General features: G+C 42.9%; 1 protein-coding gene across 3 annotated transcripts in view; it reads left to right on the forward strand.

Annotated features, from left to right (window-relative positions):
• Nucleotides 1–20253, forward strand: part of UAP1 (UDP-N-acetylglucosamine pyrophosphorylase 1) — a 362925-nt gene that overhangs the window by 247282 nt on the left and 95390 nt on the right. For all 3 annotated transcript variants that reach the window (XM_044085376.1, XM_044085378.1, XM_044085377.1), the window contains exon 8: nt 15720–15908. In XM_044085376.1, coding sequence (XP_043941311.1) covers nt 15720–15908 — 189 coding nt within the window. The remainder of the gene's footprint in view (nt 1–15719; nt 15909–20253) is intronic.

A 20253-nucleotide genomic window follows, 5' to 3' on the forward strand; every position in this document is an offset into this window, starting at 1 on the left:
CTCCTCGGATTCTGCCCTGACCCCCTTGGCTCTATCTATGAATCCCATCATTTTACCAGAGGGACAGCCCATGCTCGAGGAGCCCCATACGGTTCCCCCTGAGGAACAAGTGGCTTGCGAGTTCCCCCTGGAGAGCCCCACCAGAGATGTGCCTCGCAATGTAAGAGGAGGCACTTGGATTTCCCTGAGTCCCTCACCAAGGACACGGATTTGGATGATAGAAAAGGTTCCCCCCAGGTCACCTCCCGAGGATGTCTCCTTTGGAGACATCATGGAAATCCTACACCAATGGGGAGGTTGGTCCGCCCCCAAACCTTCTTCTAATGAGTCCGTGCTCCTGGAGGCTTTCGGCATGGGCCTATCTACTTCCTGGGTGTCCCATCCTGCAGATCTCCTGGTGGACCTGGTCACCTCGCAGGCCTGGAAGGAGCCGGACACCATGGAACCAATCCCTAAACGTCCTGGTAAGATCTTGAGTCCACCATCAGATAGACCAACAATGGAACAAGGGCTCCCCCATAGATGCTATAATGGTAGCAGTAGCCACAAAAAAGGAACTAGCCCAAGAGAGTTCCTTGGTTCATCCCCCTGACCAAGAGTCGCAGATGATGGACTGCTTAGGGAAGCGGGTTTATGCATCAGCAACCTTTTCCATTAGGGCGCTGAACTACCTGGCCCATGTTACGAGACTCAAGCTCGAACTGGTCAAAGAGCTGGCTGAGTCTCCCCCTACGTCCATGTTGCAGGAGGACAGGGACTCATTCTCCACGAGGATGGCCATTTTGAAAGCAGTCTCCAAACACGTCCATGCGACTCCTCTCACATGCTACTGAAGGAGCGGCTAGGGCAGCTGGGTCCGGCGTGTCCATGAGGGGCAATGCCAGGCTCAGACTATGTCAGTTTTCGAACCTTTCAAGGCGTCTTTTGCCAATGCCCCTTATGACAGGTCTACTCTTTTTGGTAAGACCGCCAAAGAGACTTTAGTCCAGAGTGAGAAGGATGGGAAGACACTGTCTGCCATCGGAATCCGCTTCTCTAACCTTCAAAGATCCTTTTTCCAGAATCAGAGAGGGCAAAAGAAGATGTGGTTCCAGAAGTCACAGTATTCCTGGGACACTCAGGGCTCTTCTTCCCCCAGAGGCAGAGGGGGACAGGATAGATGCCGGCCGAGAGGCAGAGGGGGGTCCGAGGAATTTTGGGTCTCGAGAACCTTTCTCAGACAGGCCCGGACAGCAGCCCTGAGGGATTGCCCGACTGCTCTACTCTGGAAGCAGTCGGGGGACGATTGTCATTGCACCTGGCAGCATGGAAGTCCATAACATCAGACCACTGGATGCTTCAGATCATATCCAGAGGATACTCTATCCCCTTTGTGGTTCCTCCCAAACCTCCCAAACACCTCCTGGACATACCACCCACGCAAAGGGAGGCAGCAGCACAGGAAATCTCCAAGCTGCTAGGAAAATGAGCCATTGAACCCATCCCCCCAGATCAGTCCGTATCGGACCTCTACTTCAGGTTGTTTTTGGTGCCAAAGAAAATAGGGGACTTAAGGCCCATTCTGGACCTATCTACCCTGAACCTGTCAGTTGCCAAAGAAAAATTCTGGATGGTCACACTACAGTCCATCATACCGTACCTGCAAGAGAGCGACTGGATGTGCTCATTAGACCTCCAGGATGCTTACTATCACACAAAGATGCACAGAAGCTCCAGGAGGTTCCTCCGCTTCTGGCTAGGAGTCAGTCATTACCAATTTCGAGCCCTACCCTTTGGTCTCACCACAGCCCCCAGGGTGTTCATCAATGTGATGGCGGTAGTAGCAGCTCACCTGAGGCTTCAGGAGATTCAGGTCTATCTGTACCTGGACAATTGGCTCCTCACTGCTTCCACCAAGTGTCTACTTTCTCAAACCAGGGATTATTTCTTAAAGCTTACTCTGCAATTGGGGATCACAATCAGGGCATCCAAATCCTGTGCAGGTGATAGACTACATCGGGGCAAGGATAGACCTTACAGTGCAAAATCTTCCTGACCACGGAGAGAGTACAAAACCTGAGGATGCATGTCTCTCTGATCTACTGTTCCCATCTTCCATCAGCAGAATCATTGTTGAGGGCCTTAGGTTTAATGGCAGCAACCATAACGCTTCTTCCATGCGTCCGGTTACATATGAGAGTACTACAGTGGACCCTAGCTGTACAATGGTCCCTGTTGGAACTTCCATTATCGTATCCAGTACACCTCAGTTGAATCTGTCGATCGTCCTTTCTGTGGTGGATGATCTGTCTGGAGATCTTGGAGGGACAACCCTTTGTTTCAGCCCCTGTCCAACCCACAGTGACCACGTATGCCTCCCAACTCGGATGGAGGGGTCATTGTTTGGGCAGGACAGTCCAAGGCTTGTGGTCCCCCTGTCGAGACCAGCTTACACATATTCGTTCTAGAGATGAGGGCAGTCCTTTTGGCATTGCAGGCCCTTCATGCCTTTCTTCCTCTGGGAACCATTGCAATTCAGTCAGACAACATGTCAGTGGTCTGGTACATCAACAAACGGGGAGGGACCAGATCTTACCCCCTTTGTCGTGAGGCCATGAGAGTGTGGGAATGGGTGATCTCCACCGGTCACTTTCTCATAGCAATGCACATTCTTGGACAGTCCAGCATTCTAGCGGACAGGTTAAGTCGGACTATTCTGATGCCTTACGAGTGGTCTCTGAATCATTCAGTAGTGGAGCAGATCTTTCTGGAGTGGGGTCAACTTTGCTGCAGTCTCTTCACATCTCCTTCCAACATGAAGTGCAGTGAGTTTTTCGCTCTGAACGCCCTGCTGGGGGAGTCCCCCAGAGATGCTCTAGTCCATGCTTGGCCTCCCGGTCTTCTGTATGCTTACCCTCCAGTACCTCTTATTCCGAGGTTTCTACAGAAAGCTCGTCGACTGGGGAGCAAAGTGATCCTCATTGCCCCACTTTGGCCTTGCCAGGTATGGTTTCCCTTCCTTTAGTCTCATTTTCTGACTCCGCCTTGGATCTTGGATCCCATTCAGGATCTGATTTCACACCCATTGGGGGTTCGTCATCCGAACCTGGACAGTTTGATGCTCACGGCTTAGTTGCTCCAGTTCCCATGATCGCTAGGACTCCTGGATTATCTTCAGTTAGGTCTATTCTGGTGGCTGCTCATAAGTCTTTGACCAGGAAGATTTACTGCAGCAAATGGAAAAGTTTTTCATTTTGGGCTTCTCAAAAGAGTTTAGACCCTTTTACGGCTCCTATTTCTGCTAGTCTTGATTTCCTAGCCAATATTTTTAGATAGGGAGCAAGCTCTTCTACTGTCAAAGTTCAATTGGCTGCCATCTCTCATTTTCATGTGGGTGAGAATTCTGCCTCCCTGGCCTCCTCCAGACTATGTAAAGCCTTTATCAAAGGTACCTTTCTGTTATGCCCATGGGACCTTACTGTGGTTCTTCAAGCTTGGTCGCTCTGCCTTTTGAACCTGCTGCAACCACAGTTCTTAAATTCTTATCTTGGAAAACAACATTCCTGGTGGCTATCACTTCTGCTAAAAGGGTTTCAGAACTGCAAGCTTTGTCCATCAAAGTTCCATATATGGTTTTCCATAGAGATAGGGTTTCCCATCGGACCAATCCGTCCTTTCTTCCTAAGTTTGCATCACAAGTTAACATAAATCAGGCTATTAATCTTCCTGTTTTCTTTCCAAACTTTGCTAACAAAATGAAATACAAACTCCTCTTGTTGGATGTTCATAGACAGTTACAATTTTATTTACATAGGACCAACAACTTCCGTAAATCCAATCAGTTGCTTGTGTCCTTCTCTAAACCCTTTGGCAAACCTATTTCCAAGGTCACTATTGCTAGGTGGATTTCCTTGTGCATCCGTCAGGTCTATAAGGATAAAGGTGTGTCTCCTCCGGGTCAGGTGAAAGCTCATTCCACTAGGTCGATGGCTACTTCTGCGGCCTTTTGGTCTAGAGTCTCATTGGATGATATTTGTTCTGCAGCTACTTGGTCCTTATCTCATACTTTTATTTCTCACTGCAAATTGGATTTGACTTCTAGAGGGAGAGCATCATTTGGTTCCATGGTGGTCTGGAATATCCTTCCATGAGGGCCACCCAGGAGTTTAGTAGCTGGGGACTCTGTTCCACAGGTTGAAGACCAAATGAAGTGAACTACTTCAGATAAAGAAGTTATGTACTCACCATAACATTCCATCTGAGTAGCTCTACTTCATTTGTCTTCAACTGTCCCTCCCTCCTTCCCCCTGACCTTATCATACGAACAGCCTGGCTGCAGTTGTAGGTCATAAAGTATTTTTTAGGTCAGGTTATCAGTATAAGGGTCAGCAAACTCAATCTGGGGGTTTGAAGGTAGTGGAGATGTATTATGGGTAAGGGGAGGAGCTTGGAGCTTGGAGTTTGGAGCAGATGTTAGTGGAGATGTATTATGGGTAAGGGGAGGAGCTTGGAGCTTGGAGTTTGGAGCAGATGTTAGTGAAATTGCTGGCTCGGATCCGATACGGATCCGGTATCCCACAGTTGAAGACAAATTAAGTAGAACTACTCAGATGGAATGTTATGGTGAGTACATAACTTCTTTTTTTTGACTCATCTGTTAGGAATGCTGCTTTGTTGAAATTCCCTCTCTCTTGTGCACATCTTTCTGTCAAAACTATCTGCATTATTGTTTTTCTGTCTGACCCTTTTAACATACCCCCTACTGAATTGTTTCTTATATTAAAAAAAATCAACTTTTAAACATTCTCCACATAAAACTATTCCAGCAACAGAACTATGTACAAAACTTCTCTAATCATCAATAGGGTCTTTCTTCATTTAAATGCTGTAAGCGAGTACTTGAACATGGCGCCTTGTCTTGCCAAAAAGTATGCCCGATTCCCTCATGAGCTCTCCCGCTCCCTCCCACCTAGATAGTGTAATTTAGAATCTGCTGTGTGGATGGATAGGAATTTTTCTATACCCAGAAGTTAAGCAGAAACACAGCCATGTGTTGAAATGTGTTTTAACTGAGACTTAAAAGGTTTGTTTGTTTATTTATTGCATTTGTTTACCGGAAAAGTCCACTAGGCCTTGAAGAGCCCATTTTCAGTGGAGGCCCGGAGAGAAAAGCTCCATATGCAAATTATACAGAACAAACAGTTTCAGTTACATTAATGTTAGAAGGCTATACAGTAATAATAATAGGCATGATTTTAAGGTAAGATGTGGGTTGGCATTAGGATTACTATAGGCAGCAATACAATATGTACGCTGAGAGATGTTAAAAAACTTTTCCAAAGATTTAGAATGTTAATGATGGTTAAATGAGACCACAAGAACAACAGTTAGAGGTCAGTCTTTGCTGGCTAAGGCTAGGTTAAACTATATTAAATGCTTTAAAAAAGGATATGTTACACATGTTTCAAAATGTTATGAAGCATAATAGAAGCTATTTGGTTTTTAGCAATAGATGGTTTTAGTTATAAGTGGTTTAGTACAAGAATATTTTAGTTAGAATTTTAAACAGATGTCAATATTGTAAATAGGTACATGTTTTCTAACAATGTTAATAAAATGTGAACAATGTTGGGTAGATAGGAACAAAGTGAATAGGGAATTGTATAGGTTATGATGGGAGCAAAGTGTAGCATGGTATTTGTATACTTGACACAAAATGCTTTATCTCTTTAAATTGCAAATGTGACAACAACAATTTAATTGATTGTTAATTAAAGTATTTGGGTTGGACAAGGGTATTATAAATAGACTCACCACCCAATGTAAAAATGTCTTGAGAAAGCCTGGGAGGGCCCGGGTGAAAGCGCTTGACTGACTTTACTTTTTGGAAGTGTTTGCATTTTTAGCTGAACTGGTGAAGCTGTTACAATTAAAAAACTTTTTACTCAACGCTTGGTTCGTGATCCTTGCATCCTGGTTGTTTTAGATTACCAGTGGGTGCTTTTACAGAAGTGTTTTTCATGATTTTAAGGTAACACAATATAGTGTACATGTCAGAGTTAACATTGTATTAACAATAAGTACCTAGGAAATGGATTGATGAGGGGAATGTCATTGAAAAAGACAGGAAGGAATAGGTTCAGGAGTGGTAGTAAGGTAGGTATATATAGAGAGAAGATGGGTACCCAGGTTGGGTAGGTAACAGGGGTAGGCACATCTGGGATGGTTAGAGTGCTGGTTGGTTAGAAAGAGGAGGAATGCATGGATGAGAAAGAAGTTGGAGAAGAAAAGCAGAAGGGTAGAGTCGTTGTAGCAGTGTCCGGAGAGAGTTATTTTTGGCTTGGCATAGCCAGCAAGAGGAGAGATGTTGTCTGAGACCTTTTAAATAGGGCAGGGCTACTGATGGAGGTTATGGAGGATGGGAGGGAGTTACAGAGTTTGGGAACAGTAAAGGAGTAGAGCATTTGGCCGGCTGTTAGTTGAAGTTTGTCTACTTTGAGCAGGGTTTTATTTTCTGATCTAAGGGATCTATTTGGTTAGTACAAGGTCAGCAGTGAGGAGAAAGAGGGGCATGGTGTGGGTTTGTATATATGTGCAGTAGTTAAGTGTAGGAAGTTGAGATAGAGTGGTAGTTCTAGTCAGTTTAGTTGCTGTAAAGAGGAGCAGTGGTGTGTTGAGGATCTAGCATTTGTTGCGAATCTGGCAACCTTATTGTAACATGTATCTAGCCTGGTTTTGAGGGATGAGTGGATATTTGGAAGGATAGGGGCACCATATAGCAGGGATGGAAGTAGAAAGGCTGAGGCTAGTGCCTTTTTTGCATTATGGTTAAGGTAATAGGTATTACCTGAGGTATTTGTTTAAAGGCAAGTGGGATGGAGTTCTAGATTTTTGAGATGTTGGAGGAATAGATAGAGTTACCAGCCAAGGTGTTGGATTTAGTTTTTAGGAGTAGTTTTTTGTCTCCTGAGAGAACAGGCCTATTTGGAGAGTAGTATGAGAAAGGCTGTGGCTTTTTTCAGATTTGTGAATAAGGCCATGTGTGCTAAATAGGTGAGATACAGTCAGGGACTGAAGAAGTTCTAGCCATTGTAGCTACTTTAATGCTGCACAATGATAACATTTGTATGTCACATTACCAGCTTCAGAGTTGGCCTTAGAAACTTGAAAAATTTATATTGTAGTTCTTCACACAAAAGAACAGTGGGTTGTTATATGGTTAATCCATACAACTCCTAGTAACCAGCTGTGTAGGATGACCCTGAATGTTTAGGATCTTCCATTGTCTGTAAATATCCCCCCTGACAGGAGGAGACTGCAGTTTATTGACAGACTTTCACTCACTCACTACTCACTCACTCTTGTAGTTGCATAGTTCACATTATGGCAGTTGTCACCTTTTGTTCCAGCAACTGGTGAGCCAAGTACAGAACCTATTCCATAGTTTACTTTGTTTTCCTAGAACATGTAACTTCCTTGTTGTTTTCTGTTGATGGTACAGAGTATTGCTTCATAGGACTGGAGATGAGGTTCTTGTATACCTTTCATTCTTAACAAGAATGGAAACACTTTGGATGGTGCACACCTTCTCAGTAAGCTAGTAAGGAAAGTTCCTGTCTGCCTTCATTCTGTTCCAGTTGATCCATTATCTTTTGGTGGAGTCAACATTTGCTGCTTTGGTGGCCTGGATGAATCTGTTTCATGCCTTTTGCACATGTGCCTTTCAGCAGTTCTGGTTTCAGTGCTGGGAGTTCAGCTATGTGGAGAGATGAGATGACCACATTCACCTGAAGGCTTTTTTCTACCAACAGTAGGAAACCAGCCACCTGGCTTTCTAACTGGGAATTTAGAGGTCTTGAACTTTACAAAAGAATTCTCCACTGTGTGTCATGTGGCTAGTTCAGTAGAGCAGACTATTAATTTGATCCAAGAGCTCCTCCTGTCTTCTCTTTCTAATAATCTCTGATAACAGCCATACTGTTTCAGGAATCGTTATGATTTGCACTCCTTTATTCCATTAACATATCCCATGTTTCAGCACATTTGGCGTTCCATGATTAAAGGGGATTCCTCATCTTAAAGAAACCATGTCTGTTGCTTAACCTGATTGCCTTATGGAGGTGAAGTTGTTGTACTGGAATGCATTTTATCTAGTGGCCATCCCTTTGGTCAGTAAATGTCGAAGATGCAGCCCATTCCATGCAAAGGGCCTGCATTGGTCCTTTTTATGGAATGGGACTATCTTCAACAGTTGCTTATGATTTCCTTTATATATTAAGCTATCCTGAGGCAATGTTACAACTGCCTCATGTACACAGACAACCCTCTCCTTCTACCACAAAACACTTAACATATGCGAGAGATGCAATTATACAGCCAAACTGGAAGCTAAGCTGTCTCCACCCAAGACTGGAACAGACAGTCAAGAGGAGAAGGTTAACACTTGCACCACACCTCCAGCTGCACACAGACCTACTAAAACACCACTGGCAAAAAATACACATAAATACACAAAAATCATACTTGGAGGCTCTAAATAAAAACCTGCAAAAGCATCAGAGACATCCAAAGCAGACACCCAAGCAACCTGCACCTCCCATCACAAACTAGACAACACATAAAACACAAAATCAGTGTGCCGCACCATCACAGCCCTTAAGGCGAAATAACATACGTAACACACTAGTAATAGGTGGCTCTATAGTCAGGCATACTAACATCCCACTCACTAGGCTGGAAAAGCAGAAGAGCAGAAGGTTACTGTTAGCTGCCTGTCGGGAGCCAGAATCCGCCACATAACACAAGCACTCAGGTCACTCCAGAACAAGTACAAATATGACTCTTTCATTGTTCATGTTGGTGTGAATGACCTGAGACGTACCTCCCTGCACTATATGAAAAGAGACATGGAAGAGCGCTCTGATCATGTAGCCCAGGCTGGTATGACCCTGACCCTGAGTAGCATCCTGCGCTCACCAAGAATGATACCTCGGTATAAAGAAAAAATAATCAATTGCAACAGTTGGCTAAGCTTCTGGTGTCATTCAAAGGGGATCCAGTGTCTGTCAGCCTGGGAAGACATGCTCGACAAGCCGCATTGCTTCGCAAGAGGCTGCTTGCACCTGTCACCTCTAGGCTTTCAAATACTGGCCAAGGCTCTTGCTGCCCCCATAGTGCCTTTTTTAGGCAAGGCTCAAAAGTCAAACCCACCTCCGTAAACACCACAATTAACAAAAAACTGAGTGTTATGCTACTCAACACCAGGAGTTTAAATCTCAAATGCACGCTGTCGAAGCACTCCTCAGTATGGAGAACATCGACATCTGTACAGTAACTGAAACCTGGTTCAAGGCTCCAGAGAGCACCCCAGCACTACCGGGCTACAATTTATACCACACGTTTCGGCCACAGAACATGGACTGAAACACAAAAGGAGGGGGTGTATCCATATTCATCAAGGATACCTACACCTCCAAGTTAGTGGCGCAGCATGATACCTCTGAGATCATCCATGTGCAACTAACATCGGGCAAATCTGCAGTGCAAATTGTGGCCTGCTACAGATAACCCTCCATGACCCAGGACCGCCACTCCACCTTTCTGGAGACACTGGAAAACAAGAAGGTTCTACCGAACACCCTGATATTGGGCGATTTCAATTACCCTATCATTCACTGGGAAAACTACTCGAGTACAATCTCCCAGGCCCAGCGCTTCCTGGAATTCATCAACTCAAACGCCCTGGATCAGCTGCTAAACTCCCCTACCAGAGGTGAAAATAGATTGGACCTGGTCATCACCAACATGAGCGACAGGTGTTCCACACTGGAGGTCAACACGTCACTGGTTAGATCAGACCATAAGCTAATCACTCTGGATGTCCGCACCCCCTCACCACCCCCAACTAAGGAAACCACAGTAAAAAACTTTTCTAAAGCAAATTTCATCTTACTTAAGACAGAGGTGGTAGGTTTCACAGCCCCCACACTAAAGGATAATGCTGCCCAAGATGAAGTAACCTTTACAAATGCACTCTATGAGCACCTACAAGGATGCCTGGATCATGCCATCCCTAGCAAAACCAAGGTTCCCTCCTCTAAGAGAAGGAAACCAGTTTGGTAGACCCCTGCCATAAACAGGCTATACAATAGAAGGAGGAAACTAGTTCAGAAAAAAAGCAAATCCCAAGAAGGAAAAACAGAAAAACATCCCCGATCAGTATCAGTAAGAAACTAAGGTCCCTCATGAAATCATCCAGGGCTAACTTCGAAAGCAAAATAGCCAAGGCTTCAAAAGATAACCACAAAGCCTTCTTTAGCTATGTTAAGAATCTAAGTGGCAACTCACAGATATGCACTGAACTAGTGCAAAATAGCACAAAATATACTGAACCTGCTGATATTGCCAACATCCTGGCAGATAGATTCAGTGCAAACCTCACCCCCCCCCCCCTCACCTCCAAAAGGGCCCACAACAATACCGGAAAAGTGTAGTGTCCCAAAAATCACAGATGCACAGATGAAAACAGCCCTTTCAAAAGCCAAAAAACACAGCGTCAGTGGGATCAGATGGTGTCCCAGGCTACGTCTTGCACGAACTTCAGAACAAACTAACCCCCTGCCTAAGCACGCTGTTCAACCTCAGCCTCTCCACAGGCTATGTGCCCATAGAATGGAGCACAGCAATGGTTATTCCTCTCCACAAAGGAGGGGCCAAAACTGACCCTGATAACTATCGCCCCATAAGCCTGACTAGCCTGGTCTGCAAGGCTGTGGAGCACATCATCATGGAACTCATTAACAAAGACATTGGGAACCTCCAAACACTTGACTTGACCCAGTTCGGCTTTAAGGGCAGATCATGCCTACTAAACCTGATTGACTTCTTCGAGACAGTCACCAAGGCCATAGATGAGGGAAAGATGGTTCACACAGCCTACCTTGACCTCGCCAAGGCTTTTGACACCATTTCTCACTCAGGTATTACAGAAAAACTCACCAGCTTAAACATAAACCCCTACGTCACGAGATGGGTTGCCAACTGGCTTACAGACAGAACTCATACGGTAAGAATAGCAGGCTCCAGGTCAAACTCTAAACCACTCACAAGTGGTGTCCCGCAAAGCTCGGTCCTGGGACCCCTACTGTTCTGCATATACTTCTCAGAAGTACAGGCAAACACAGAAGGACTATGGCTAACCAAGTTTGCTGATTACTGTAAACTGGGAGCCATAATTGACTCTCCGGCTGACACGGACATCCTCCAAAAGGGCCTTACTGGGATGGACACCTGGTGTCAAAGTCATGGCCTCTAGCTTAATGTCAAAAAATGCATAGTCATCCCGTTTGTGGAAAAACAAAACACCCACGAATTACCACATAGGTGGCAGCTCCCTTAATACAGAAGAGGTAATAAGAGATCTGGGGACCCAGGTAGATAGTAATCTCTCCTTTGACAATCATAATCTCTCCTTTGACAATCATATTGCCAAAGTAGTTAGGAAATCCTTCTATGTGGCCCATCTAATTACTAAAGGGTTCGCATCTAGAAATAAAGAGGTTTATAGTGCCCCTCTACTCGTCACTCATTAGACCCATCATAGAGTACAATGCCAATTTGGGGTGTACCTCACAAGACACTTCCAACAGCTGAAAAGACCACAAAAGTACTTCACCAAGAGGATTACTGGCCTCAAACATATGTCCTATGCAGCCCGACTGAAAAAACTCTGGCTGTAGTCAGTGGCATATCGCTTACTCAGAGGTGATCTCTGCCTGACTTACAAAGCTATGTCCAACTCAATATTGATGGACATGCTCCACCTAAAGAAATCCAAGTTACTGTAAGCCACGCGCTCTAGTGAGCTAAACATCGCCATAACAATAAATAGAGCACAGGGTAATATCAAATTTTACCCCCCCCCTCACCCCCTAAACGGCCCATCTCAATACCGGAAGATTGCCAAATTCCGGTAATAGTGGCCACACAGGTAAAAAATGCACTCTCTAAAGCTAAGAATACAGCATCCATGAGGTGACATCCCAGGCTGTGTACTACATGAACTACAGTATGAACTGACACCTCACCTAAGTGTCATGTTTAATCATAGCCTCACCTCAGGTTTCATGCCCACTGAGTGGCGCAGAGCTATAGTTATCCCACTCCACAAGGGGGATCCACCTTGGATCCTAGAAACTACCGTCCCATCAGTCTGACAAGCCTTATCTGTAAGGCCATGGAGCGTATTATCATGGAACTTATAAACAAAGATATTGACAACCTTCAAACACTGGACCCCACCCAGTTTGGGTTAGTGAAGGGACAATCTTGTCTCCTGAACCTGATTGACTTCTTCGACTCAGTCTCCAGAGCCATGGACAATGGTAAGTGGTCCACACAGCCTATCTAGACCTCGGTAAGGCCTTTGACACCATCCCCCACTCTGGAATCATAGATGAACTTACTAAGCTGGGCATTAATCCCTACGTCATCCAATGGGTTGCCAACTGGCTTACTGAAAGAACCCACACTGTAAAAGTAGCCGACTCCAAATCCAGCTCCAAACAAGTGACAAGTGGAGTACCTCAGGGTTCAGTCCTGGGACCGCTCTTGTTTGACATCTGCTTCTCTGATGTACAGGCCAACACTAAGGGACTCTGGCTAACAAAGTTCGCAGATGACTGCAAACTGGGAGCCATTATTGAATCCCCAAATGATGTGGATACTCTACAAAAGGGCCTTACAGAAACAGATGCTTGGTGCCAGAGCCATGGGCTCAAGCTCAATGCCAAGAAATGTATAGTCATCCCCTTTGGGGAAAAAACATGTACCAATGAATTACCATATAGGTGGCAGTACACTAAACACTGAAAGTGTGATAAGAGACTTAGGGACACAGGTGGACAGTGGTCTCACCTTCGATAACCACATCGCCACAACAGTCAGGAAATCCTTCTATATGGCACACCTCATCACTAAGGGCTTTTCATCCAGGAAAAAAGGAGGTCATTGTCCCACTGTACTCATCCCTCATTAGACCCATTATAGAATGCAACGCCCCATTTGGTATGTACCTCTCAAGACATCTGCAACAACTGGAAAGGCCGCAGAAATACCTCACTAAAAGAATCACAGGCCTAAAGTAGATGCGCTACGCTGACCGCCTTAAAAAACTCCAGCTATACTCTGTTGCATATCGTCTACTCAGAGGCGATCTCTGCTTAACATACAAGGCCATGTTAAACCCAGAGTTGTTGGACATACTACACTTAAAGAAATCCCAATTCCTCAGAGCCACATGCTCCAGGGATCCAAACCTTGTCATCACAATAAACTAAACATGCTGGAGGGACAGGTTTCTGACCCAGAGACTCCCCAGACTCTGGAATAGACTACCCATACATGTCAAGCAGAGTGCCTCTTTGGCCCTCTTCAAAAGGAATCTTGATGATTGGATGCGAAAAAGGAAATTCACCCCAGGGATCACGTCAGTCACCCTGCTAGACGGGGTTCCAGGGAAGTAAATAGTGTGGAAAGAAATAGCCAGGGAATTGTTATGGCTAGGCTTCTATAGGCCCTAGGGCTGATAGCCTAGTACCAACCTATGAACCTATGGACATGCTGGAGGGATAGATTCCTGTTACAGAGACTCCCTATGCTCTGGAACAAAATTTCAAACTACATTAGGCAGAGCCACTCACTAACACTCTTCAAGAGAACCCTTGACAAGTGGATGGGTAACAGAAAATACACCCTTGGGATCACTTAATCGGCTCTGCTTGACAGAGGATCAGTTAATTAATCAATGGGGCGGCGAAAGCCGACACACTCTGGCTAGGCTTATAAATGCCCACGGGCAGAGATAGCCTAGTACCTACCTATGAACCTATATGTTGCTTGAGCTGTTTACTGGTCAGTCACTTAACTGCTGTTTTTCTTTTTCTGAAGACTTGGAATTAAGAAGAACATTTTCAGACTTGGATGTTCATATTTAGTTGCTTATCTGTCTATGTAGAATTCACCAGCTTAAGCAAATGGGTCATTTGTTTGTGTTTTTGCTTCTGTCTATGTAGAATTCACCAGAATTCATGGGTCATTTGTTTGTGTTTTTGCTTAGGGTAAAGAGAGCATCATTGACTGGAGATGTGTAATTGTGGTGGGGCATTCATTTTGTAACATTTTGTTATCATAAAGCCAGTAAATCTTTGGTCAGTACTGTTGAAGGGCATTCTGCCAAGGAAGATGTCCAACTTGTCATATTTGTTTGTAAGATAAGTCCTCTTTAGAAAGCCTGTGTGTCTTCTTCCTTTGCTGTTACTTAAGAGGCACTATAGTCTGGACCTGCTGTCCAGTACTAGAACGTTCTGTGGAAGGACAGTACTTTAGGCATGTTGCTGTAAATTCACCCTTCTCTCTTTCTGGCTCATTTCTCCCCTTTGGGGTAAGTTTATGACATTGTATGGGATTCTGCTATAGTGTTTTTCCTAATGAGGAAGACCTGTCAAGCAAACATTTAATAGATATTTGAATACTTAGCATCCTGTATCTGCCCTCTTTCCCTCTTATCTTGATTTTAGCTGCTCCCTAATCCTAATCCAGGAATTTTTGTAACTAACTAACTAATTTATAATATTGTTTTTGTAGCTAGTATGCTGTCCAGGAGGTAGTGCCCAGTTTATGGACTAATGGGGTGCTCATGTCACCTAACAAGGTATTAGAGATGCCTTGTTTGAGCCTAAGAAGGCATGTTCTCGTGAACATGAGATTTTGAGATTTTTTTTTAAAAACGTTGCATGAAAGGTAGCTAGAGGAAAGAACCTATCTGTTCATACCACTAGGGAGTACCCTTCAACCTCAGTTGATGATGCTAAATATATATATATTGTATTCTAAGTGAACAGTTTGGCTAAGAAATAACTTTGCAATGATGATGATAAGCATCCAGATTTGCTTTAGTTTTATAAAAAAGAATGAAAAGAAACTAGGCAAATAGATAGTCAGTGCTTATCCCTGATACTAACAGTCAATTACAGAAAATTGTCAGCATTCTCCGTGAACCAAGTCAAACCCTTGGAGGTACATTTGTTTCCTTTTAATTTAAAATAATAATCAGAACTGTACACAGTTATGTACAGATTATATCACTTACTATTTTAATGGTTTGAAAGCTGTGTTGTATATACTGATTGCTTAAAAGTCAGAGGAACTTGTATTTAACTTGTGTGTATGGAAGGCGGAGTAGGCATATACATGACGGTGTACCCAAACAGCAGCAAACTACTGCCTACAGCTGGTGAGGGAAAAGAACAAATGCTGTGTGTCTATGGAAGGGGGTCTATGTTGTAAGATCAGACTGCCATAATATCAAATAGCAGTACATTGAAGCATGGGATACCAAAACAGCTTTGCATCAGAAAGTCGGTAACACCAACATTTCTTGTAGGAGGGAAAGCACCCTTCTGCCACCCCACACCCTTACATATTATATATACCGACTGCAAGATCATTCACAATGGAGAAAGAGCAAACACCCGATGCCAAGAAATACTGGCTTTCCATTGCAAAGCCAGTTTGATATTTGGTGCTTTAAGGTACCGCTATTCAGTATTATGGTAGTTCGATCTTATGACATAGACCCATGTCTGTGTATGCCTTAACAATAGATGCAGTTGTATACAGTGAACAGTCCTGTGAGATAAAATGTGGTCAATTAATTAACAAAGTCTGTTGTTGTCTTTTAGTAAGTTTGGGGTCTACGAAGTACTGAGAGAAGATGAATTCTCTCCTCTAAAGAATGCAGATAGTCAAGATGCAAAAGACACACCCACTACAGCTCGCCATGCCCTAATGTCTCTCCACCACCGCTGGGTGCTCAATGCTGGAGGTCATTTTATTGATGAGAATGGGACCAGAATTCCAGCCATTCCCAGGTAAACACCTCATTCATACACCTTTTTTACTTAACCACTTGTATGTTTTTATTAAATAGTCATTCAGTACAATGCAGATTCTCTATTTGCTCTGAATAGGCAATCTCCTTCCCACAAGAACTTTAGTATCATGGCATTTAGACAGTCGCAAGTACGAGTGATAATCATTAAAACCAAAATAATTTTTTATCTTTAACTTTGTAAAACAAACTAGTTTCCTATTGACCACTGAGTCAGTGTGAATAATTATATACACTAAACCACTGAGCAGGTGAGTCATATATTTTATTTTTTATTTTTATTTTTATTTATCGTTTGTTGACCAAGTTGGTCCCACTAGGCCAGTTGCTTCTTTTTATGGGGAGTGTCTGTCAGTCATATGATGTATGCCACTGCAGGGGAACATTTAACAACAAACCCATGTTTATTATGGAGTAGTAGGAGAGCTCTGTTTAGTGTGTGTGCCAGTGCATGGTGGTGCTGTTTGAGTATACGGTTCAAAATGAATGGTAGTATTGTGGCATTTAGTTTTGATGTAGTGTTTTAACAAGGTTTATGGAAAAAGTTTAGGGTTTAAAGGAATTTTTTGCACCAAGTATGACTCCCACTAGAATTTTTTTTTTTTTGCAGTTCATCTGAACAGAGCAGAGATGTAGCTAGCTCATTTGGTGCTCAGTACCACTTCTCGGTCTGCAGTCCGTCAAAGCAAGGTTGAGGAGCATAAACAAAAAAAAAAGGTCTCTTATCTGATCTAGTGCTTCAGGTCCTAAAACTGTACCTCAACAAAAAGGTCAGTTTCTCCATTCTGATGCTCCTTCCTTCTCTCCTAAGGAAGGGCACCAGCTCCCTAATGTCTTCATGCATGTGTAAAATAACTTGTGCAGAAAGCCATACAACCATTAAAAAAAAAAAAAAAACAGAGAAACTAGTGGTCTTAAAATAATTTCCAAAAATCATGAAACCCAGGTAGTGTTCCAAAGCAACAGGTCTTTATTTGTCACAGGCAAGTGCTCCTCAGTAACAAAAAATAAGAATTTTTTTTTTCTTTAATTTTGTTTTTTCTTTTTTTGTTCATTTTTTACAGCCAATTTTTTAGGCCTAAAATTGGAAATTTCTGTAGATTTTCCTCCTTTATGGATGGGGTTAGTATAGATTTTTTTTCCAGATGGATGGAACAGTAGATTCAGACAAAAAGCGATTTATCAGAATGGATATGGGGTATGACATGGAACAGGCGACTATTTTTAGGAAGTATGGTGGCAAGCTGTCAGCAGAAGGAGAGCATGGCTATAGATTCTGAAGAATGTTTTTGATATAGGCAGTTGATACTGGTTGAAGAGAAAAAGGGTTGTTTTGAGGATTGGAGTGTTTTTCAGAGTGGTAGCTAGATGAATCAGAAGCAAGGGTGGAGTTAATTTATTGATGGTGTTGATGAAAAAGGAATTGAACTGGGCGGCTATTTCTGTGGAAGATAGGTTAGGATCAGGGTTGAGAGATGGTGGGTTACCTGGATGTAAGATGTGGTTAATTGACTTCCAGAAGTCCCTGGGGTTATTATTATGATTAGAGGTGGATTGTGAGTAGAAGTTTCTTTTATCAGATACTATCATTTTTTTTTAGTTATGTTTCTAAGTTCCTTATATTTTTGTAAGTCTGAAGGAAATTTTGATTTAGTCCATTTTTTTCCACGCTAGATCTCTTGACATTGATAGAGGAATGAGCAGAGTTGGTAAGCCAAGGAGAGATTTGAGGTTTAACTCTTGTTCGAAGAGGGGTGAGAGTGTTGAGTATATCAAATAAATAAACTATAAAATAAACAGATACTTGAGTAAGATGAAAATAATGAAAACTAAAATCCCAAGCTGTGCATTTTTCCCAGGGCAATTAAACACTTGCTCAAGTACCTGAAACCCACCTAGGTGGGGGGGGGTGCTATGCCCTTCATATCCCCCTAACTATGTATACCAACTTCGGGATCACACTACATTGGGGAAAATGGCATATTTCCCCATGTTGGGCAAGTGTTTACTTGCAATGGGAAAAACTGCACGGTTCTGGATTTCAGCTTTCGTTATTTTCGTCTCACGAAAATAACGCTCAAGTATATGGGCTTTCGACCAAGCAAAGTAGACCTGTTTTGAATATATGATTCAGTTGCGTATACTTGCCTAACATTGTTGATTTGGAATATGCATGCCTGATTCATTATGAGACTGGGCTGTGTATGTTATGTATTGTGAAAATATAAAAAAGGCTACTGTCAAAGAAAAATTTAGCACTAGGTCAGGTACTAAATATTGCTATGAAAATGATAGTTGCTTCAGGAGATGCTACTGAAATGCAGCAAGATGTGGCTGATAAGTGTATGCTAAATTCTTCAATAAATGGGTATGTTTTTGCTGTAGTGCAATGTTGTATAATGCTAATTGTTAGTGCAAAGATAAAGGTGATAGAAGCCAAAAGGCACACAATATGGAAAGAATAGCAGATGAGACTTCAGAGAACATGGAAAATGAACAAAATCGGAAAAAAATATGTAATATGTGGAAGTAATGTAACTGAAAATTACCACAAAAGCATGTGGGTCACCCCAAAACTGGTAGGGGTGAAACCAGAATTGAAAGTAGTTGTAGGGGTATCATTATCTAGCCTTTCACCTTGTGCGTTTGAGGTGAAAACCTTAACCGTTATGCCAGCTGGTTTCCCTTTGCCATGCAGCCTTGCAAGACTCACTAAATAAAGTCAAAGAAACTACTATGGGCCTTTCTTACCCCATTTGGGCCCTTGAATATGGAGAAGGAATTAGACATTCATAGATTATGTAATATTTGGTATTTGTTTTCATAGATACTGCAGTATACTTTTAGGGAACATGAGATGATGCACTGAAGAAGGCTGTAAGTTTTGCCGAAACCGGTGTGCTGTTTTTGTTGTTCTGTCACATTAAATTCTAATTCCATCTACCTCCCGAATGGTGCTGGACTTGTGCTTTTATGACTAATTACCATCTTTGTCATGTGCTTCCCCTTGTACAAGCACCTGCCTTCTGGTACCTGTCACTTTTCTGTCCTACACTCATGGCTTTGCAAGTAGGTGAGCTCATGTCATACATCCAGCCTTCTAGAGCTGAGGTGGTAGAGTCTCCCTAAATCCCTTGGGAAAGGGTCTCTCAGAATCTGTAAGTCCATGTTTCTTTCTGAGACAGGCAAGAATAGTGGGACCTCTCGCCCTACCATTTAACTCCAGTGCTGATGACCCCTCCTATTTGTAGGTGCTCAGGATTATGAAATCCATTGTATTCTGACCAGCAAACACCAATGATATTCCCGTAGAAATGTCTCAATTACCTAAGCAAAAAAAGAGAATTTGAGTCATGACATCCCAGTGGACCCTGTCTGAAATGTGCCGTTATCGATCTTGAAAGTATCTAAATTCAGCTCCATCTGCTTTGAAGAAGGCAGATGATTTCTACATGCCTCCAGTTGCTTAGAGTGACATCCTTATGAACAATTGCTGGTCAAATTGTTGTGTGTTCTCATCTGCCTAACATAGTCTGAAAAATTGCATCATCTTTCCAGCTTACCACCTGTTAGAGTATATGCCTCTGGACAAGTTGGATGAGAGTTTCCTCTCTGATCTTGGGTCTCAGAAAAAGCAACTTTAGTTTGTTCTGAAATAAATGTCATACATTGTCTCTACGCCTGCGTAGTATAACTCAGAAATCAGCTACTACAGATCATAGATGTTGCAAAAATATGTTGTATTTATGCATCTTTCTGGAGGAGGAAAATGCAGCAGCAGCAGATACTACAGTTCCTCTTGACACTTTATCAAGCTACACTACCATGTTCTGTCTCACAGTAAATGGCCCCTCTTTTTAATGGGGTTCAGCTACATTTCCCAAGTAATGCCAAACACTAATTATTTTCCTTTATTCAACAGAAAGGAAAAAAACACCTCCTAATTACCATGATTTTCACAAGACCACTAGAAGTATCAGATGTATCTTCTTTCTATAAGAAAGTTGGAATGCTTTCCATGTTACAACTGTCTTACAAATTTCTGCTAAAATGGTCTGTAGTCTGCTGTTCATTGTGGATCAGTTGCATCATGTTTCCCTATTATTGCCCCAAATGTACAAGTTTCACGTATGGTAAAATACACTTCAGTTGATAGTGTGTCCACATCCTTTAGATTTCTTTACTCGTCTTTAAATCAGCATTACATACGTTGTTCTCTGTTCTCCCACCAGTTCTGTCATCCATTCTCTGTTTAGTAATAAGAATCAAATTGTCTGCTTACACTACAGTGGCACTAAGACATTTTATGGTCTCCTACTAACTTT

The sequence above is a fragment of the Protopterus annectens genome, chromosome 10.part0 (assembly GCF_019279795.1).
Source record: "Protopterus annectens isolate FY-2018-M chromosome 10.part0, PAN1.0, whole genome shotgun sequence".
Taxonomy (NCBI): domain Eukaryota; kingdom Metazoa; phylum Chordata; order Ceratodontiformes; family Protopteridae; genus Protopterus; species Protopterus annectens.